We start from the raw sequence: 21,579 nt of genomic DNA, 5'->3' as shown, positions 1-21,579 counted from the left end.
TGAAAATTTGGGTGTGTCTTATATTCTGAATGTAGCTTTTTTCGAAGCTTTTTTCCCCCAGCCCTAACTGGATGCTAACAATCTTCCCAGCTCTTATTGGCTTACAAGCTCTTTCATTGCTACTCGCTCAGAATAAGGTGTTTTAAAGCCCTAACTAGGGGATAGAATAATGTGCTGAAGCTGACCAGACTAAGGATGCTAGCCAGATAAATATCTAATAAGCAAATTTCCCCCCCTATTTTCCTCCACCAAAACTAAGGTGCATCTTATACTCTGGTGTGTCTTATACTCCGAAAAATACAGTAAATAAAATGATATCTTAAGAAGGAAGGAGGGATGTTAAGGGAAAAAACCCACGGAATTTAAAATGCTCATATAACATCAAGACTATCTATTAAGAGTACATATACAAACTCTTAGTATGATACAGAGACAGAACAAAGAAAATACTGTATGACAAAATGGAGGCCAAATTTCCAAACACACTACACAGCATGATGAACATAACCACTTATAGTTTCACTTTTAAATAGGTCTGAGTGTCTACAAATATTGCAATGATTAACAAATGTATTAAAAGGTGCAAATGGAAAACCAATAGTAATAGTTATTATATTATATTATTATTATTATTATCATCATCATCATCTTTTTTCTTTTTTAACTTTTCAGATATTTTATCTTTATTAAATTTGATTTGTCTATATTTTTCCTTTTATTAATCTATATCTATAATGTAGCAATATAACAGAAATTGTAATAGCAATTTGTTTAAATTACTTCAGTTTAAAACTTACTTTAGATTAAAATTATTATCACATTAACAATACTTTGATGTGCGTGAAGTTATTTTTTATTAACATGAATAACCAAATAGTTTTACACTTATAATGTTGATATTCTAAATTTTACTTAATATTGCCAAAATTGTTTCTTTCCTTTCCCTATTTTCAAGACTTTCAGCTACCTAAATAATACAATGTTAATAATCTCACATAAACATCACTATATTGAAACAATACAATGAATCATGTTTTATAATCATACACTAACATTATTTTTTTTAAGGTGATATGACATGAATTTAGAGAAAGTGCAGTGATGCAAATAGCCACAAGGCAGAAAAGAATAAATCTGCAAAACAATACCAAGTGCTTTGCATCTGTGTTTTAATATTTTTGTGTGTTATATCCAGAAATGTGATTTTTATTTTACTCCTGAACATGAAGATTGTCTTTAATTTCCTAAATGATTTATTATTATATAAAATATTAATATCATTTAAATATTTCAAAATAGTTCTCTCAATTCTTGCCATTCTTACCCCGTCCTAAAACACAAACAGCCATTAAATTTGATGAATAGTAAGTGGAGTGAAACTTCAAAAGCTCTTGCCTTACATCTATTCCTTCTTGGTTTGGTCTAGTTTCCAAAGTGTACTTGTTCCCTATAAAACAAGAGTAAAATAAAGAATATGTTAGAGAAAAAAAGTTATAGCAGGGAAAGAGGCATGTGTTCTCATAAACTGTACAATCATATGGGAAGTTGATGAGTATATTTTTCAGCAGATCATCCCATGAGCTTGGAAAAAACTCCTTGGTATCTCACAGTCAATGGGCATGGAACTCCTATGCATGTTTCCATAAGATTGTGGTGGTTCTGTTAGGTGCATTAAATTTATGTATATGAATTAGGAAAAATGATTTGTGACGCAAAATGTAAAACTGAATTTTTCACCAATAAATATAATAAGTGATCTTGCACTGATCTCTACATTACCGACAAAGATCATTAATTAGCATCCTGACATCCAAATAGAAGAAAAAGTATTATGCACATGTCATGTCAATCAGTATTCCTGATTCAAAAAATCATAATTTATTAAAGCAAAAGAGAGGAAATTGGTTAATGTTTCCTTTTTACATAGTCAAACCCTAGTTTGTTAAGCATATTTCTCAAGGTATAAGAACTATGAACCTATTATGTGTTCACTAAAAATTGAGATTAAGCTATGCTTTGTGATCTTAATGTGTTAAGAAAATTTGTACCTATAATTTGGTAATTTCAGTATTTATTTATTGGACTTTGATACTGCCTGACTCCAAAAGCCCTCGGAATGATTTAGGCTTCTTAAAAAAAACAGTTAAAAAAATACGATCACTTGGACAAAGCCACATAAATGGATAGGGCTCCCCAACTTCCTAGATCTGAGAAAACTTCGTTATTATGAATCAGTCTTTTCTTAAGCCAACTAAGTGAAATTCCTTCCCAATCCAATGCATTGAAATATCTTGGTCAAGGAAAAGTAGAGGTAAAAATTAAGGGTTCTTCTGTACTGCCATAACCTACTTGTCTCCTATGTTGCAATCCATTGGAAATGGAATTAGCTTTAGAATCAGTAGAATCACTATTTATCTGGATCCGTTCTTCACCTTTGTCCACAATGTATGGTAAAAAGGTAAAAAGTCTAAAGACACTACACTTTCTATTTTTATTTCTGTCTGCTAGACCAGAAGAAGTATACTGGCAGAACTATTGCCAATGCCACGCAGTTTGTCAAAAAAAAGTCCACTATCTCTGGAAAAATCTTCACTTAAAAAGTCTTAACGTTGTACAGTAATTTTAAATTGATGAATGTAAAATGAAAAAAAGAAAGAAAAGTATACTTTTATGTCCTGTTTGGGAGGGTCCCTTCTGATTGGGCAGGTAGCCTAACAACCTCGGATGAAATGGAAGGCAATGACTAGAGAAGGAAGGTTGGGGAATAAACAGTGGTGGGCTATCCTTGCAGCTCACTCACTTATTTTGGGGCAATGATTATTTTAATATTTTTTCTGTACTAATGCAGGGAGAACTATTTCTAGAACTTAATTTAAAAACATATATTGTCTAAACATGAAACTCTGTAATGTTTCCACAATTTTCTGGCAATGAAAAAGAGAAACCAAGGCTACAATATCTATTTCCAACATGTTGTCTTAACCATTACTACTATACAAAATAAATTCATCAATCCTATGATATTCTATAATAATGGCAAAGCTAAGACAATAAACAATAAAATAAATAATGTGAAGACAACTTCCTAAAATAAAAACACAGAAATATAAAACAATTAACTTTGTTTATGAACAGTTGTAATTATATTCAAGTGTGAATATAATTAAGAACAGTTATTAAGTATAACTCATCAAGCCTTCACACACTTTGATTACAGACTACAATTATCATAACAATATAATGACCTGCAATACAGGTATTTAGCTTTGCTTTGTTTTTGAAAGTGCAAATATTAAGAAAAAACTTAAAAGATTTTTCCAACTAGCACAGACAACAAAAACCAACTTTTAGCCAATAATACTGAATGGGAGTAGTGCAGGTTTTGACCTGATGTCTGAAGATTACAAGGGCTGGATATGGAAAACCAGGATGACTTAGAAACATAGAAACATAGAAGACTGACGGCAGAAAAAGACCTCATGGTCCATCTAGTCTGCCCTTATACTATTTCCTGTATTTTATCTTACAATGGATATATGTTTATCCCAGGCATGTTTAAATTCAGTTACTGTGGATTTACCAACCACATCTGCTGGAAGTTTGTTCCAAGGATCTAACCCAAGAAGGATAAAGTGGCAGTTGATTCAGACTTTCTTGACTCCAAGACAGTACCAACCTTAAGACCAGAAGGAACTCATCCTTAATTTTTGGGGGCTCCTAAATTAACAGCTCCTACCCAAAAGAGTATGTGGAAGCCATACCTGAGAGAACCTTTTGCATAATTTTGGCTAATGTCCCAATTAAATCTATTATTAGAACAAGTACTAAAAATATTTCTCATTTCGTGATAATATAAGGGGTTGTAGTGGAAGACAATCTGAAAACTGCAACTGGTACAGAAGAATGAAGTTGCCTACTTGTTAATGAGAACAGCCCAATGTTATCATATCACACTAGTATTTGGGTCACTACCCTGATTGCCAGTTTGTTTTCAGGTCAAACTGAAGATGCTAGTCATAACTTATGAATCCCTAAACTTACTATCACCAGAATCTGCACACCTAAGACATGAAGGCAGATGATGCATATCATAAACTTAAATTATGGTTTAGATCCTTTGATTTTAATAATTTAGTAGATATAATACATAATGTCGATGAATAGATGGACTAGATATCACTTACTCTATGTTTTTCCAATTACTTATAGCTAGATATTTCTTCCATTTCTCATTCTCTTCCTTTTTTTCTTAGTCTCATTGTCAGTGAATTAGAAAGAAAATAGGCTTATACCCTTACCTAAACGCCACTTCTCATGCAGTGGAACCAGCCTTCAGAATGGGTTGTCCTCAACCAATCATCTGGAGGATTGAGTCAGTCATTTGCATAATTGCTAGGAACCCCAGATATGACAAATCCTTAAAATTAGACTCCTGTGTGGCTCCTATTTAGACTTAGTGGTCCTCCACTCCCTGTGGCTGTGGGGTAGTGATTTAAGAGGGGATACAACAGAGAAGGGTATAATTTAAGGGAAGGGACTGAAGGCTGGTTCCATTGGATGAGAAGAGGCATTCAGGTAAGGTTACAATGCCAATTCTCCATCCTGGTGTGGAACCAGCCTTCAGAATGGGACTTACCAAAGCAGAAGTCCCAGGGGGTGTAGAGTGATCTTGCAATCTAATGAACGTCCACTACTTGCTGTAGCACTCTCCTGCCAAAGGCAATTTCAGCTGATGCGTAAGAGTCTATCTTGTAGTGTTGAATGAACTGAGACAGTTGTGCCCACATTGCCACTCGACAAACTTCTTCAAGTGTGTTCCAGGCCATGGACATAGCTGCCTTCCTGGTGGAGTGAGCTGTGATGCCCATGGGGGCTGAAAGTTTGCTAGTTCATAAGCTTTGCTTATCGTGTTCCTGATCCAGTGCCCTAGGGTGTCTGATGATGCTCGTGTTCCTAGGGATTGAGGGGGAAGCCTATGAAGATCGCTTCCATCCTTCTGAGGTCCCTGGTGCGATCTAGGTATAACTTGAGGGCTTTGCACAGATCCAGGGTGTGCCATCATCGCTCAGAGGGATGTATTGGCCGAGCACAAAAGGAAGGCAACAACAGTTACTGTGATCTGTGAAAAACTGAATTTACCTTACGGACGAAGGAAGGGTCGAGTCGCAGAGTTACCTTGTCTGGTTGGAAAATGCACAAGTCCCATCTGATGGAAAGAGCTGCCAGTTCAGAGATATGATGGGCTGAAGTAATGGTCACCAAGAAGGCTACCTAAATTGAGAGGTATCTTAGCAGGGCTTTGCAGAGGGGTTCGTAGGGAGGTTCCATGAGGGACTTCGGCATGCGGTAGACTCCAGGCTGGGTATCGATGGATTACTGGGTGGTGCAAGTTGGACGCCCTCTTGAGGAATCGATGGATGACTGGATCCCGAGAGAGTGACTCATATTGTTCACAGGACAGGACTGCTGAAAGTGCCGCTGTCTGCCTACAAAGGGTATTCAGGGTTAAGCCCTTGTTGAGACCATGTTTTTTAGGAATCTTAATAGCTTAGGAAGAGGAACGCGATCTGAGGAAAGTCCCTCTTTAGAGCACCATGTGCAGAAAGTTCTCCATGTAGCAGAATAGATGCGGTTGGTGAAAGGGTGGTGAACTGCCTGCATAATGAAGATAACATCCTGATCGTATTCCTGGCGTTTTAGGTCGCTCTGCTCACTCTCTATGCAGTCAGCTGTAACCAGACTGGATCCAAATGCCGTAGGGCTTCCTGAGTGAGCATGTCCATTGAAGGAGGCAATTGCTATGACTGCGACTGAGAGTGGTTGGAGGTCTGCAAACCAGGCCCAAGGCCAAAACGGTGCTATGAGTATGAGTTCCCCCCATTTTGTCAGCAGCTTCTGAAAGAGCTCTGGTATCACTGGAAGTGGGGGAAATGCATATTGGAGGGCCTGGAGCCACGTGCTCCGGAGCCCGTTTATCTGTTCTAGTCCTGGAGAGAGAAAGCGGGAGATGTACCTTGATAGATTAGTGTTCTTGTGGGTTGTGAAGAGGTCGATGAGAGGGGTCCCAAATCCCTGGGAGATCTGGAGGAATAGGTCTGCCTGATCCACTGGGACACAGCTGAGCCAGTCTGCCTGCAAATTGTGAATTTCTGAGATGTGCTCCAAGGTTAGGGAGAGGAGATGTTTCTCTGCCCACAGCCCCATCTTCCTGGCTTCTGACTGAAGGGACCTGGAATGGGTCCTTTCCTGACGGCTGATCTGTGTCTTTGTGGAGATGTTGTCTGTCAGCACTATGACATTGGATTTCGTGACGAACTGTCAAAAAGTTTGAGGGCAAGGTGATTGAGGGTGAGGCTTCTCAAGGTGACCATTGGCTCTGGGCCATGGACCCCTGACATGAGCTTCCCAGCCCGTTAGACTGGCATCTGTTGTCACTACTGTTCAGGTAGGAGTGCAAAAGGAACTTCCCAAGGAAATAGCTGAGGAAATCCACCAGGAGAGGGCGCTCCTAGCTGTTGGGAGAGGGAAACTCTGATGTGAGCTGTACCCTGTCCTGCTTTCTGGAAAGGCAGCAGGAACCATTGGATTCCTTGACATGAAGTCAAGCCCAAGGGGTGATGTTTATACATGAGATCATCTTCCCCAAAAGAGAAGGAAGGATGCCCAAGGAGGACTTCCATTTCCCCAATACCTGATTTACCATCTGTCTGATGCTATTCTACCTATCAGAGGAAAGATAAAGCTTGTCCTCTATTGAATCAATAACCACGACCTATCTTCTGAAGGATCAAGTCACATCTGGGGTTTTATAGGGCGGCTCCTAGCAATTATGCAAATGAGTGACTTATATTCCAGATGATTGGTCAAGGATAACCCATTCTGAAGGCTGGTTCCCCCCCAGGATGGAGAATGATAAGAAAATACCTGTCTGATCATGATGAATAGAGCCAGCATGGTTTTGATAAAATTGGTTTTGATAAGATTGGTTTTGATAAAATTGGTTTTGATAAGATTGGTGCGAAACCAATCTTATCTCATTCTTTGACAAAGTGACTAAATTAGTAGACCTCAAATGCTGCGGATAGAGTGTACCTAGACTTCTAATGCATTGACAAAGTAGACCACTGCCTACTACTTGGTGAGAAAAATGTGGGATAGACATCACCACCAGATGGATATATAACTGGCTGACAAACTGTACTTGATCAGTAGTTCTTAATAGCATATACATGAGGGAAGTAAGCAGCAGGGTACCACAAGGTTCTATCTTAAGACCAGTACTCTTCAATATCTTCATAAATGATTTAAAAGAGGGAACAAAAGGGGAACTCATCAAATTTACAGATTACACTAAGCTGGCAGAAATAGCAAACATCCCAGAAAAGCTCACAAGGCCATGCCTGGAATACTGCATCCAGTTTTGGTCACCACGTTACAAAAAAAAATGTTGAGACTTTGGGAAAAGGGCAGAGAAGATAAACTAAGATGATTAAAGGCCTAGAGACTGAAAAATATCAAGAAGGGCTGCAGGAATTGGATATGGCTAGTTTAGAGAAAAGACGGACTAGGGGTGATATGATAGCAGTATTACAGTATTTTAGGAGCAGCTGCAAAAAAGAGAGTGTCAACTTATTTTCCAGCACCAGAAGGCAAAACAAGGGGAAAAAAGGAAACTAATCTAGGAGAGAAGCAATCTGGAATTAAGGAGGAACTTCCTAACAGTGATCAAAACTACCCAGGAAGGAACAGCTTTCCTTCAGAAGTTGTGGATGTTTCATCCCTGGAGGCTTTTAAGAAGAGACTGAACTGTACCTTGTCTGAAATGGCATGGGGTCTCCTGTTTGAGCAGGCTGTTGGACTAGAAGACCTCTAAGGTCCCTTTCTGTTCTATTCTGACAAGTCAGTTCTATTGCTGAATCAAGGAAATTTACGTAATTACCATAATTGTAAAGCCTGCATCATCAATAAGATTCTACAACATCTGCATAAATAAATATTTAGAAATATGAGGAATCATATTTGGACCAAATAATATAAAATTGCATTCTTAATTACCTGTCCCAAATTTGCTAAATGGATGATTAGGATTTCCAGTAGCCTTTTCTAGCTGAAATAGTCTCCATGAATCATTCATTAAATTCTTCTCATGCTCAGAATCAACAGCATTTACTTCTCTATCTTTGCAGCTTTCGTCAAACAGAGGGCACAAGAAAAATTGGGCAAACCTATACAAAGAAATTCCCATATTTTCCAAATTAATGTACTGAAATACAATGATATTTTTAAAGTTTAAAATAATATACAGTATAAGTATGAAAGTAGCTTTAGATTTTCATTCAGGATGGATAACTTTAGTTCATCCTTGATTTTAACCTCTGCTTATGTCTCTATTCATTTACTCAGTAGGACCACTGCAGCTGGAAATCACAGAATAACCACTAAGTAATTTCTTCACTGTAATTCACTTTGTGGAACACCAATTATCAATTTAAGAATTTAAGTTAGGTTAGAAAGGGAAGGGCATATGCAACCCACATGGAGCATAGCATACATTTAATGAAAAAATAACCTGGGTTGCATACAAAAAATGACCTGTGTGAAAGATATCCTCAGCTGTGACACCATGTACACCAGCCAGGTGTCTGCCAGCCAGGTGTGTTGCCAAAAGAACAACACAGCCCATGTGCAAAAAGGAACCTTGCTGGCACACAAAAGGAAGTCTTGGAAGGTGCAGCACACAAACATCCACCTGTAGCTCTCATCCGACAATGTTTTGGACATTTCCATAGCATCTTCTCCATGCAAACCCAATAGAGACACGAATGTGGCCAAATATGTGGGTGGACCTAAATTTGGTCTCACGGAATTTTAATGTTATTTCAGGATTACTTCAGAAAAGCAGAAATAACCAAACTCCATGGAGGCTATCTCTTTACTAGATTAACTGAATTTGTACCAATTGTGAAGTTTAAAATTTTTTTCACTATGCAACTTGGTAAAGAAATCAAAAACGATGAAGCAGATTTTGGAATAATCCATTCTTTATTAGTTTACCTAGTAAAATGTAATGATAAGATACATAGATAGATAGAGACACATAAAACCCAACCAATTGAAAAACCAGAAAGCAACTATTGAAATATATATCATAGCAAACCTGGGATTATTTGGGGTTGGATTTTTTAATCTAACAAGAATCAATAAAAATTAAACTAGACAGGGCTGCCTAGTGATAGAATAGAAACTTGAGTAAAGATATCTTCCACCGTCCATAGAAGCGCTTCTTGTAGTAAGATTAAAATTAATGTAGCAGCATCCAATTTGAGCTGGTCACTGGGACCAAAATCTTTATTCTTTAGGGCTTGTACTGTAGCCCATCCTACCATCCTCATGTGGATGAGCTCCAGCATGTGCCCTAAAGCTTAGAAGAATAAACCTTTGGTCCTGGTGATCGACTCAGATTGGATCCTTCAATATTATCTTGAGATACATATATTTTCCTTTATTTGCAAAATTCAATATTTTCCAAGTTGCATGAAAAGGAATTATAACTTAAAGTACAGAGTACATTAAGTAAAACTTTTATTCCCAATAAAAATCACAGTGATTAACAATATACTTGTTAAATAATTATGATATGCTTACCTATCTAGAGCACCTTCTAAGTGTTCATGTGAGACATCAAAATAGTAGTTGGTGTGTTCTCCACTGGTAAAAGCATTTGAACTCCCTCCATGTTCACTGAGAAATTGGCTGTACTCATTTTCTTTTGGGAATTTTTTAGTTCCCAAAAATAACATATGCTCACAAAAATGGCTTAATCCAGGAATATTAATGGGATCAGATAATGATCCTTATGGAAAGAAAAAATAAATATTATAAATGTTTAAGTTTTATTGAAGAAATGCTGTCAAACTTTTACAATTAGACTGATTTTTTAAAAACAGGAAAGTTGTAATTAAATCAATGTGGAGTAAGAAACTTGACTTATTTCAAAAAAGATCAACATATGAAATCATTTATCATTTGCTCTTATACGGTGCCGTGCGCTTCCATCCGCCGTTTTGTACGGCAAGTACAAAAGAATACCATCCACTGAAAGATTTTGCCCTTGTGGTCACTGTTACCTCTAAGCTGCGTGGGCCTAGGGGGTGACAGACCTAGCCTTGGCTTACTTGGCCCCAGTGCGGCCGAAGTGCAGGGTGGAGTAGGCGGCGGCGGCTACTGCAGGCCCGCCCCCGAGCTGAGCTTCCTTTGGCTTCCTTGGAGGCAAAGCTGCAAAGTTCACCTGCCACCTCCAAGGAAGCCGAAGGAAGCTCAGCTCGGGGGCGGGCCTGGAGCAGCCGCAGCCGCCTACTCCACCCTGTGCTTCGGCCGCACCAGGCAGCTCTGGTAGGTGCAGGGCAGCAGGGCAGGCAGCAAAGGTGGCGCTGCCAAGTGTGGGTCGAGCGGGAGGGCACCGGCAGCAGCAGCACTGAGCAGTAGCTGTGGGGCGGCTGGCTGCAAGGCACTGACGGCGGCGTCTGGATGTGTTGCAGGATGCCGTACATGCTGGCGCTGCGCTGGGCATGGGGCTGGCACCTCGTGCCAGCCCCGTGCCAATGCGCAACGGCAGCAATGTACGGTGACCCGCTGCCGCCAGTGCCACCGTCTTGGAGCTTCTGCTTGCAGCTGACCGCCCCGTGGCGCACAAAACGTATTTGTGTGCGTGAGTGGTGTTGCAGGGCAGAAAAAAAAGAAGAGAGAAAGAGAGAGAAAAAACAGAGGAAGGAAGAAAGAAAGAAAAATAGAAAGGAAAGGAGGAAGAGAAAGAGAGGGAAAGAGTGAGAGGGAAGGAGGGAGGGAGGGAGGGAGAAAGAAGAGAGGGGGAAAGAGGGAGGGAGGAAGAGAGGAAGAGAAACATAGAAAAAAGAGAGAGGAAGGAAAAGAGAGAAAGGAAAGAAAGAAAAAGAATGGTAGTAAGGAAGAGAGAAAGAGAGAAAGAAAATAAATTCATGAATTTAAAATATTTTTATTTTATTTCATTTTATTTTATTTGTTTGTTTGTTTGTTTGTTTATTGACTCCTATGCCGCCCAGTCTTGAAGGGACTGCCGCTCAGACACTATACTTTTCCCCCCACACTGAAAAAAAATTAGAGGGAACATTGCTTGTGGCTCGGGACAGGTGGAGACTGAGGGACACATGCTCCTGAGATGCTCCTTTTAAACAGACATTAGGAAAAACATATTTTACCACTAATTGCAAGGTATCCTAGCCACTTAGACATTACCTATCTCCAGTGGCTGCTTAAAGATGAACAGGCCATAATTACAGCACAGGTGGCCAGATTCTGCGCAGCAGCAGTGGGGATTCGTCGCAAATGTGTGCCTTCATAGCGAAATATGTACATCTCTTGTATATTTACAATGGGTCAATTTTGGTTGCTCAGCCAAAAGTCATGAATTATGTAACTCATTTGTCTCCAGATGTCCAAGACCCTCAAAACCTAGCATGTCTATGTTGACTTGGGTAACGACCAACTTTGGATGGTCAACGAACTGTTGTAAGTCAAGGATTACATTTATCACCCAAGAATCTGCTACTATGGTCAAAGAGATACTAAAATGTCTAGATTCTAAGAATCTGAAACGGTTCTTGGATGTTCTGTTTTTCTGGTATTTTCTTCTTCTTTTTAAAAAATTATTACAGTAATACCTCATGATACGAACTTAATTGGTGCCAGGAGGAGGTTCGTAAGGTGAAAAGTTCGTAAGACGAAACAAAGTTTCCCATAGGAATCAATGGAAAAACGATTAATGCGTGCAAGCCCAAAATTCACCCCTTTTGCCTCATTTCCGCCGGCATTCGGATTTTGTTCGGGTGTCGGTGGAGGGGGGGAGATTGGGGGAGACAGCGCAGGCTGCCCGGAGGGAGCCTCGTGGGTGGATTAACGGAAAAGTCAACAGTTACTGTCCGGCTTGCAATGACTGAAAGGGAAGGGAGGGAAACGCACGGGCGGTCTGATTTCCTCCCTCCCTCCTTCCCCCTCTCCCTCCTGGCCTCCCTCCTCCTCCTCCTGTATTCCGCCTCCCTCCCAGCCTCCGGGCCACATTCTCCGCGCCGCTGGCCGGCTGTCATCTTCTAAAGAAGCAAGAAGAGAAGGAGGAGCTGGGCGCCTTCCTCCACCACCACCGGCGCCCAGCTCCTCCTCCTCTTCTTGCTTCTTTAGAAGATGACAGCCAACCGGCGGCGCGGAGGCTGGGGATGGTGTGGGTGTGTGGAAAGGGTCAGTAGGAGAACTGGGGGGAGCCGTGGCCACTGCCCCGTGGAAGGGACCCGGCTGGGAAGCTCCCGAAGGTGTGGGCTGGGGTCTTTCCGGGAGAGCAAGCAGCAGGCGTGGGCTGGGGTCCCCCCAGTTCTCCCGCGGACCTCTTCCACACGTCCCGACTCCTGCAGCCTCCGCGTTTTTCTTTCGGCTTCGGGTGGCATTGATTCCTACGGCCACTTAGCTCCTCCCATCCATCCATAAGCCGAAAGTTCTGGCCTTTGTTCACCAGCCTCCATGTTTTTCTTTCAGCTTCAGGCTGGACAGGAGGAGCTAAGCCAGCCCAGCGGCTTTTTACGTTGGGGAGATGTTGCCAGCCCAGCAGCATTGATTCCTCCGGCCGCTTAGCTCCTCCCATCCACCCAGAAGCCGAAAGTTCTGGCCTTTGTTCACCAGCCTCCACGTTTTTCAGGTCTGCATCCTGGGCGGGCGGGCGGGCGGCGGGCGAGGAGGCGCGACCGAGCAGGCCCGGCTCAGGCTCCAGCTAGGACGGGGCGAGCAGTGGCTGGGCGCGGCGAGGGTGCATCCGACTTGGGGCTGGCGGCGCCCGACGCAGCGGGGAACATCAGCGTGGGAGGCAGGAGAGGACCAGGCAACCGGAGCAGCGTCGCCACCGCTCCTGGCTCGGCTTCCCTCGCCGCCACAGGCAATGCGCGCTGCGATCTTCCGGGCCGGTGAGGCTCAGTAATGGAAGGCAGCCGCCTGGCCCGGGAAGCTTGGCCGAAAAGGGCCGGGCTTGATCCGCTGAGCCTGGCCGGCCCGGAAGATCGCAGCACGCGTTGCCTGCGGCGGCGAGGGAAGCCGAGCCAGGAACAGCGGCGACGTTGCTCCCACCTTGGCTTCCCTCGCCGCCACAGGCAACGCGCACTGCAATCTTCCGGGCCGGCGAGGCTCAGTGACGGAAGGCAGCTGCCTGGCCCGGGAGGCTCGGCCGAAAGGGGCCGGACTTGATCCGCTGAGTCTGGCCGGCCTGGAAGATCGCAGCATGCGTTGCCTGCGCCGGCGAGGGAAGCGAAGCTGGGAGCAACGTCGCCACCGCTCCTGGCTCGGATTCCCTCGCTGCCGCAGGCAACGCGCGCTGCGATCTTCTGGGCCGGCGAGGCTCAGCAGATCAAGCCCCGGCCTTCCGTCACTGAGCCTGGCCGGCCCGGAAGATCGCAGCGCGCGTTGCCTGCGGCGGCCAGGGAAACCAAGCCGGGAGCGGCGGCGGCGCTGCTCCGGTTGCCTGGTCCTCTCCTGCCTCCCACGTTGATGTTCCCCGCTGCGTCGGGCGCCACCAGCCCCGAGTTGGACGCACCCTCGCCGCCGCGCCCAGCCGCTGCCCGCCCCGTCCTAGCCGGAGCCGGGCCCGCTCGGTCGCGCCTCCTCGCCTGCCGCCCGCCTGCCCAGGATGCAGACCTGCTGCCTCTCCCCGCACCCGCCGCCGGCCCGATCCTGCGTCTCCTGCTTCTCCCCCCCAGCCAAAAATACAAAGGCGGTCTGCTGCCGCCCGCGGAGCAATGGGAAGCTGAAGCCGCTGGCGGTTTCAGACTCCCTTTGCTCCACGCTGCTCCGCCCTGCCTGTCATGCGGCGGCAGACCGTCTTTATGTTTTTCGCTGAGGGGGGGAGCAGGAGGACCTTCCTGACTCCCTCCCCCAGCGCCGGACCTCCTGCCCTCCCTCCCAGCCAAAAACCCAAAGCAGCCTCCCGAACATTTTCCGTCTTACCAACCTGCCGCCACCGCCGCCAAGAAGCCCCGCCGCCCAGCTGTCACCTTTTTAAACAGCCGGGTGGCTTCCCAGCAGCCTCCCAAAGCCGAACGCCAAACCCAAACTTCCGGCTTCGGCTTCGGGAGGCTGCTGGGAAGCCCCCCGGCTATTTTAAAAGGTGACAGCCGGGCTGCGGGGCTTCCCAGCAGCCTCCGGAATGCCGAACCCGGAAGTTCGGGTTTGGCGTTCGTAAGACGAAAAAAGTTCGTAAGAAGAGGCAAAAATTTTCTGAACCCCGGGTTCGTATCTCGGGTTGTTCGTAAGACAAGGGGTTCGTATCTTGAGGTACCACTGTATTAATATTATATTGATGGTCTTTGACTGAAATAAAGGTCTATATATATATATATACTCTGTAACTAAGTCATGCTGGAAATATGAGATACTAACAATTTCTTCAGACTATTCTCCCTTGTAAATATCCACTGAAGTCACAGAAATATATACTATTAAGAAATCAAAGGTGAAGATATGTGAGCATTTGAAACGGCAAAAACAAATGTTAACTAAATTGCGTGAAAGTCAATCAAAACTTTATTTTACATAAAAATTAAAGGAAAATATTTAGAAAAGTTGTATTATCTTGGTGGGTTATTTCATTCTCTGCAAGCATTTTGAAAAATATAAGCAAAATTCTATAGCACAGTAAACACAATTAGAAGTTGCTGGATCTACTACTACTACTATTACAGTACCATTTCTATTATTACCATTTTACTTTCTTCCTGCTTGCTGTTTTATTTCCTGTAACCTATAATTACTTTTTAATCTAATTTCTTACTGGTCCTTTGCTACCTATAAATTTATAAAGAACATGAAAATCTTTAGGCTGTGCCACGTCAACATACCAATCTGACTAAATCCTAATTTGAACTATTGCCTCTTGGAGGGAAAATATTAGTGAAATTTCCAAGCAAACTTATCATTCTACTTAAGTCATGTAAATAAGAGATTTTGTAACATTTTGTAACAAAAACAAAATGATTAATTACCTATGTGCACATCTAGTGTAGCTGAAGATTTGTCAGTAGTGGGATCACTGATAAGCACTGCTTTGATGCCATTTGCAAATTCTAATCCACGATATTCTCGTTTATCTTCAGGTGATTTGATAATTTCATTTGTTATTCTTTTGATAGCAAGATCATGCATTTTGTAGTATGTTTCTTGCGGAAGCCTAAAGAAAACAGGGAGATATCAGGAAAAATTGAAATTCAAATAATTTAAGGTAATATTACAAACATAAGAATATAAGCAGTGTCCTGCGACATCAGACCCTGGCCTAGTTCAGCAGTCTGTTCTTATAAGAGTTAACCAATTGCACAAGAAAGTCCATTATCTCCCAAGAGACAGCCTTCAGAAGTACAGTGAACCCTCGAGTTTCGCGTCCTCAAGCATCGCGAAAGGGCTATTTCGCGAGTTTTCAACCCGGAAGTAAACTCCACCATCTGCGCATGTGTGCCTTTTTTTCTATGGCCACGCATGCGTAGATGGTGGAGTTCCCCAGCTGGGAAGCTGGGCGGCTTCCCTGGGTCTTCCCACTCTTGCCCCGTAAGACCCCAGCGGCGGCGCGAGCAACGGCGTGGGTGGGCGGGCGGCACGCGCGGGGACACCCCAGCTCCGCTGCCCAGCTGGGGAGCGGAGCTGGGGTTTCCCCAAGCGCGCGCGCGCGTTGCTGGGGCCGCTCCCCAGCTGGGGAGCGGAGCCGGGGTTTCTCCAAGGGCGCGCGCGTTGCTGGGGCTGCTCCCCAGCTGGGGAGCGGATCTGGGGTTTCCCCAAGCGCGCGCGCGTTGCTGGGGCCGCTCCCCAGCTGGGGAGCGGAGCCGGGGTTTCCCCAAGCGCGCGCGCGTTGCTGGGGCTGCTCCCCAGCTGGGGAGCGGATCTGGGGTTTCCCCAAGCGCGCGCGCGTTGCTGGGGCTGCTCCCCAGCTGGGGAGCGGAGCCGGGGTTTCTCCAAGCGCGCGCGCGTTGCTGGGGCTGCTCCCCAGCTGGGGAGCGGATCTGGGGTTTCCCCAAGCGCACGCGCGTTGCTGGGGCCGCTCCCCAGCTGGGGAGCGGAGCCGGGGTTTCCCCAAGCGGGCGCGCGTTGCTGGGGCTGCTCCCCAGCTGGGGAGCGGATCTGGGGTTTCCCCAAGCGCGCGCGCGTTGCTGGGGCTGCTCCCCAGCTGGGGAGCGGAGCCGGGGTTTCTCCAAGCGCGCGCGCGTTGCTGGGGCTGCTCCCCAGCTGGGGAGCGGATCTGGGGTTTCCCCAAGCGCACGCGCGTTGCTGGGGCCGCTCCCCAGCTGGGGAGCGGAGCCGGGGTTTCCCCAAGCGCGCGCGCGTTGCTGGGGCCGCTCCCCAGCTGGGAAGCGGCCCCAGCAACGCGCGCGCGCTTGGGGAAACCCCAGATCCGCTCCCCAGCTGGGGAGCGGCCCCAGCAACGCGCGCGCGCTTGGAGAAACCCCGGCTCCGCTCCCCAGCTGGGAAGCGGCCCCAGCAACGCGCGCGCGCTTGGGGAAACCCCAGATCCGCTCCCCAGCTGGGGAGCGGCCCCAGCAACGCGCGCGCGCTTGGAGAAACCCCGGCTCCGCTCCCCAGCTGGGAAGCGGCCCCAGCAACGCGCGCGCACTTGGGGAAACCCCAGATCTGCTCCCCAGCTGGGGAGTGGCCCCAGCAACACGCGCGCGCTTGGAGAAACCCCCGGCTCCGCTCCCCAGCTGGGGAGCGGCCCCAGCAACGCGCGCGCTCCCCAGGAAACCCCAGGCGCGAGCAACGGGGTCGGCGGGCGAAGGACGGGCGGCGGTGGAAGTAAAAACACCATCTGCGCATGCGCAGATGGTGTTTTGACTTCCGCACCGCTACTTCGCGAAAAATCGATCATCGCTTGGGGTCCTGGAACGGAACCCTCGCGATGATCGAGGGTTCACTGTATTCATGCTATCACCAGAGGCTAATAGCATTGATCCCCATTATTTCCATTTATGCGTTCCAGTCCTTTTTGAAGCCAACCAAGCTAGAAGCCAGGACTACAAACTCTGATAAATATATTACTACAACCTCCCAATACAGTTCCAGATTTAAAATTTATTCATTTATTTATTTGATTTTTTATGCCGCCCTTCTCCTTAGACTCCTTAGCTTACAACATGTTAGCAATAGCACTTTTAAACAGAGCCAGCATATTGCCCCCACAATCCGGGTCCTCATTTTACCCACCTCGGAAGGATGGAAGGCTGAATCAACCTTGAGCCGGTGATGAGATTTGAACCACTGACCTGCAGGTCTACCAGTCAGTTTTAGTGGCCTGCAGTACTGCATTCTACTCACTGTGCCATTTCGGCTCATACATATTGGCAATATATATACATATATATTATTACCAATGTTAATCGATGTAAGCTTATTGTATAAATGGGGAAAGTGTACCCCTACTTGTTTTTTTGTATTGCATATGTGTGTGTTTTACATGTAGTTAATAAAAATTAAAAATTAAAAATATATAATAAGCAGGCAATCAATATCTCCCAAGCAACAACTAATAATCTTGAAAGATGCTATAGAGAGGCTATGTTACAGCCAGTTAGTTGTATGTCTTTTTTGTTCCTTTTGTTTATATCAACTTTTTTTACTTCTCTATCAGCAAACATAAAGACAAATTTAAAAAACTATTTTCCTATTAAGAAATAAATAAATAGTAATGGGTTGCAATGGCTATTCTATATTTTACATGCACAACTACCATGGCTGGCTATTCCAGTAATACTGCTATGCAAGACTACTCTTTAGTTAAATAACTATAGTACATTAAGGTTGGATATGATTAAATGAAACGATTTTCCTCCATTTTTCAAAGCCACCAAAATTGTACTGTTTCAATCACTTGAAAACCTTCAAGCAGAAAAATATTTGTTTTCAAAATGAAATCTTGGGCCTTGCCCAAGGTAAGGCATCCTATAGCCATAGATAATCCATCAAATATTGTTTTAGAAGAATGGCCTCTGAATGCTGACATTCTCAAGTCTGGCAAGAGAATCTGCTGATGGGATACATTTGGGATCTTTCAACCTGTATGTAAACCTCATTTTTTAATTAAAAGAAGTCTTCAATTAACAAAACATAGGAGATTTGCATACATTGTAAGCAGAAGTTAAATTGCTGATGTGTGAGAAATTCCTGAAGTTGACAAAAAGTAATACAATGCTTTTTGAAGCCAAGAAAAATCATTATCTTGAATTAAATGGAAACTAAAGTTTAGGAGCATTTCATTAGTCACAATTTTATCAAATTAGAGTCCTTCTTCTAAATACCAGTTCTTCTACCACAAATTACCAGCTCCTCTTGGAAATGATTTTCTGAAAGTAAATACTGAATTAATGATATATTCCCCAAAATGACAATGAAATTAGTGCCATGGCATTTAATAAAAATATTTTTTCTCATTACTAGACTCATGAGCATACCTATCTGATGAAAGTACTAATTTAATGTCAACTTTCTGGTATTATTTAAAGCAATTTACCACATACTTCTTAAAGAAGTTATCTTTGGACCCAATGATTTTTGATAACTATCATGCAGTCTACAACTTTCTCTTTCTGGGTAAGATTGCTGAGGTGGTGATCAACTGGATAATCCTGGAGGAAACAGATTAGGTTTTAGGCTAAGATTTAGTACTGGGAAAGTTTTGATCATGCTTCCAAATGATCTGAGTCAGAAAAGGAATGGGGGTGGTGCATTGATCCTTGTGCTTTTGATCTTTTAACCGTTTTTCATATCATTGACCATAGGATCCTTCTGACACAATTCTATGGGTTGGGAATCGGGCACCATGTTTTACAGTGGTTCTCTTCCTTTCTCCCAAGTCTGGTTCTACTCATATTGGTTTGGGGGGGAGATCATTCCCCAAGCCTCCTTTGTATGTTTTTAACATCTGTATGACATTGTTAGGTGATATCACCTGCATGTTGGAACCTTGGTGCCATCAATATGCCCAGGATTTTGATGAGGATGACTGAAGTCCTCTTAGATTGTATGGACTCTTTTTGTTCTTTGGTTTTATCATTTTTACCACATATATCTTTCATTTTTGTTTTTTGTTTTGTTTTTAATTTTTAAACAATTTCTAAATCACTCAAAGTCATTAAGAGACAGACAGCATATTATCTGTGTTTCCCCAAAATAAAGAAATTATTTTATTTTGGGCCCCAAAATAAGCACTAGGGGAAACATGATTTCAGGGTAATCAGCAGGCCACTCCGCCTCCTCGGCACGCAGCTGCTGTCGGAAACCCCGATGACCAATTGTATACGGCAGCAGCTGCAACCCACCTTCCCTTGGTCAGCACACTCTGGGCTGTGCAGTGCAACAGACAAGAAGCAAAAGGCAGGTGTTCCCAATGTACAGAACAGAAGGCAGGTGATTCTGATACACCACGAGGGCTGCAGAAAACTTGAGAGATGCAAAGACGAGCCTCCCACGGCTGCCCGCTGCTCCAGCCCACTGCCACTCAGCTTTCCCATGATCTAGGTGACACCTTGGGATCGCCTGCCTCCTTCTGTGCCTCAATTCACCTGTGCTGTTGCAGCTGCTACCAGACACCATCAACTCACGCTCGCTCGCTGCCTCCTATGCTGGCTACGACCACCACTATCTTCACTAGGACTTATTTTAGGCTAGCAATTATATTAAATTTGTTGTTGTGAGCCGCCCCGAGTTTTCGGAGAGGGGCGGCATACAAATCCAAATAATAATAAAATAAATAATAAATAAATAAATAAATGCAGGTGTGTAAACCGAGCTAGGGCTTATTTGGGGGTTAGGCCCTATGTTTAGTAAAATATGTTACTAATAATAATTAAATGATGGAAACATCATTAAAGCAATTAATACCTGGGCCATCCCTGTTATTCAATATGCAGCAGTAATAACTTATTGGACCCACAGGGAACTTGGGAACTTGGATTGGAAGATAAGAAATCAAATGACAACTGACTATGCTTTGCACCCAAAAAGTTATATTGATAAGACTGTATTTGCTAAAGGCTGAAGAGAGCAGAAGACTTAACTGGTTTTAATGAAAATTACATTTTCTGCAAAATCATAACTCCCTGATTCCATGAGCTAATAACAAAAAAACAGATCTACCTGTATACCAGTGGTATTGAAAAAAACTTGCTTTTATAGCAATAGCAATAGCACTTAAGACTTATATACCGCTTCACAGTGCTTTACAGCCCTTTCTAAGCGGTTTACAGGTTCAGCATATCACCCCCAACAATCTGGGTTCTAATTTTACCCACTTCGGAAGGATAGAAGGCTGAGTCAACCTTGAGCTTGGTGAGGTTTGAACTGGTGAACTATAGCCAGCATTCAGCGGAAGCAGCTTGCAGTACTGCACTTTAACCACTGCACCACCATGACTCAATTGTATCAATTAAAATCTATTCTAATTTGAGGGAAATAGTCTTCCAAGCAGATATAAAAGCTACACTATAGAGTACCTTTATATTTTCTGGTGGTTTCACTATATAGTACTGTCAGGCAACAATAAATCAGTTGGCACTGTAACACAGGAAATATTTATGAGACACACTGTTGAGCTGGTAACTTCAATTGTTTCCCATCTAACATTTTAAGACATATGGCCCTCTGCAACCACTTCACACCTAAGGAAGAATCAAATGAGAAGTAGTTATATCCAAACAGTAAATGAGTACGGTATATATCATCAAGTTATCTCTAGGTAATGTATAGAAATATTCTTGTCACAAACATTTATCCAAGAAAGTTATTTATATTACTACAAATATGTTTTGCAATATAATAAATCACAATCAAATATATGTTTAATAAACAACAAGGCTTGTATGGAGTTTGGTCAAACTAGCATACTGAATGTATTGTTAAGGTTGACTGGCATACAAGAAGCAATTTTCACAGAACATAGGACAAATTAAATAGGACAATACAAATGCAATAAGCTAGAAAATCAGGATACGGTCATATGTGTTCATTGCTTTCATCTATAATGCAACATTGCAGAAATTCACAAAGTCCACATTCTCTGGTATTTTTTTTATGGGGGAATATAAAGCAGGATAATTTATTGGGTGTATCAGGGCTCACTTGCACAATGAAAACTTCAAAATTGCAAATAGGCAAATAGAAATTCCAAAATAATTCAGCTGTATCTTTTGCTTTTTTATGAGTGATCATATATGGTTAATAATGGTTAATAAACCCCAGTGGCTAACCCAAAAGTTACAATATTCTTAGGGTGTGGTATGAGTCAGGAATCACATAAAACCATAATGCAGTTTATCTTAGGAAGGTTATATGAACACAGGCATTATGATTAATGGTTTAAGCTCTGATCACAGAACATACCCTAACTGAACTGTAGTCTCCCAAAGGTGGAGATGGGAACTAAAACTCATCAGCTGTTGGAAGTAAAGCAACTCCCAATGTCACTCATCACTAGTCATCCTGACAGTTCAGAATAGCCAGAGGGTGAAAAGGTATCATTCTTATATACATACATTCTTC

At 43.6% G+C, this 21,579-nt stretch overlaps 1 protein-coding gene across 5 annotated transcripts in view; it reads right to left on the bottom strand.

The window, feature by feature from the left end:
* The window catches only part of IDE (insulin degrading enzyme), a 111,255-nt gene that overhangs the window by 84,424 nt on the left and 5,252 nt on the right, over positions 1–21,579 (bottom strand). For 2 of the 5 annotated variants that reach the window (XM_070752388.1, XM_070752387.1), the window contains exons 2-6: positions 20,535–20,699; positions 15,048–15,232; positions 9,646–9,853; positions 8,056–8,225; positions 1,325–1,447 (exon numbers count right to left, since the gene is read on the bottom strand). In XM_070752388.1, the coding sequence (XP_070608489.1) occupies positions 1,325–1,447; positions 8,056–8,225; positions 9,646–9,853; positions 15,048–15,207 (661 nt within the window). In that variant the 5' untranslated portion in view covers positions 15,208–15,232; positions 20,535–20,699. Of the gene's footprint in view, positions 1–1,324; positions 1,448–8,055; positions 8,226–9,645; positions 9,854–15,047; positions 15,233–18,560; positions 18,649–20,534; positions 20,700–21,579 lie in introns of those variants that run through there. The other 3 variants (XM_070752389.1, XM_070752386.1, XM_070752390.1) reach the window with 2 other exon arrangements.

Source organism: Erythrolamprus reginae, chromosome 5 (assembly GCF_031021105.1).
Source record: "Erythrolamprus reginae isolate rEryReg1 chromosome 5, rEryReg1.hap1, whole genome shotgun sequence".
Lineage (NCBI taxonomy): Eukaryota > Metazoa > Chordata > Lepidosauria > Squamata > Dipsadidae > Erythrolamprus > Erythrolamprus reginae.
The sequence above is the reverse complement of the archived record's forward strand: the minus strand, read 5'-3'. Positions and strand labels throughout refer to the sequence as shown.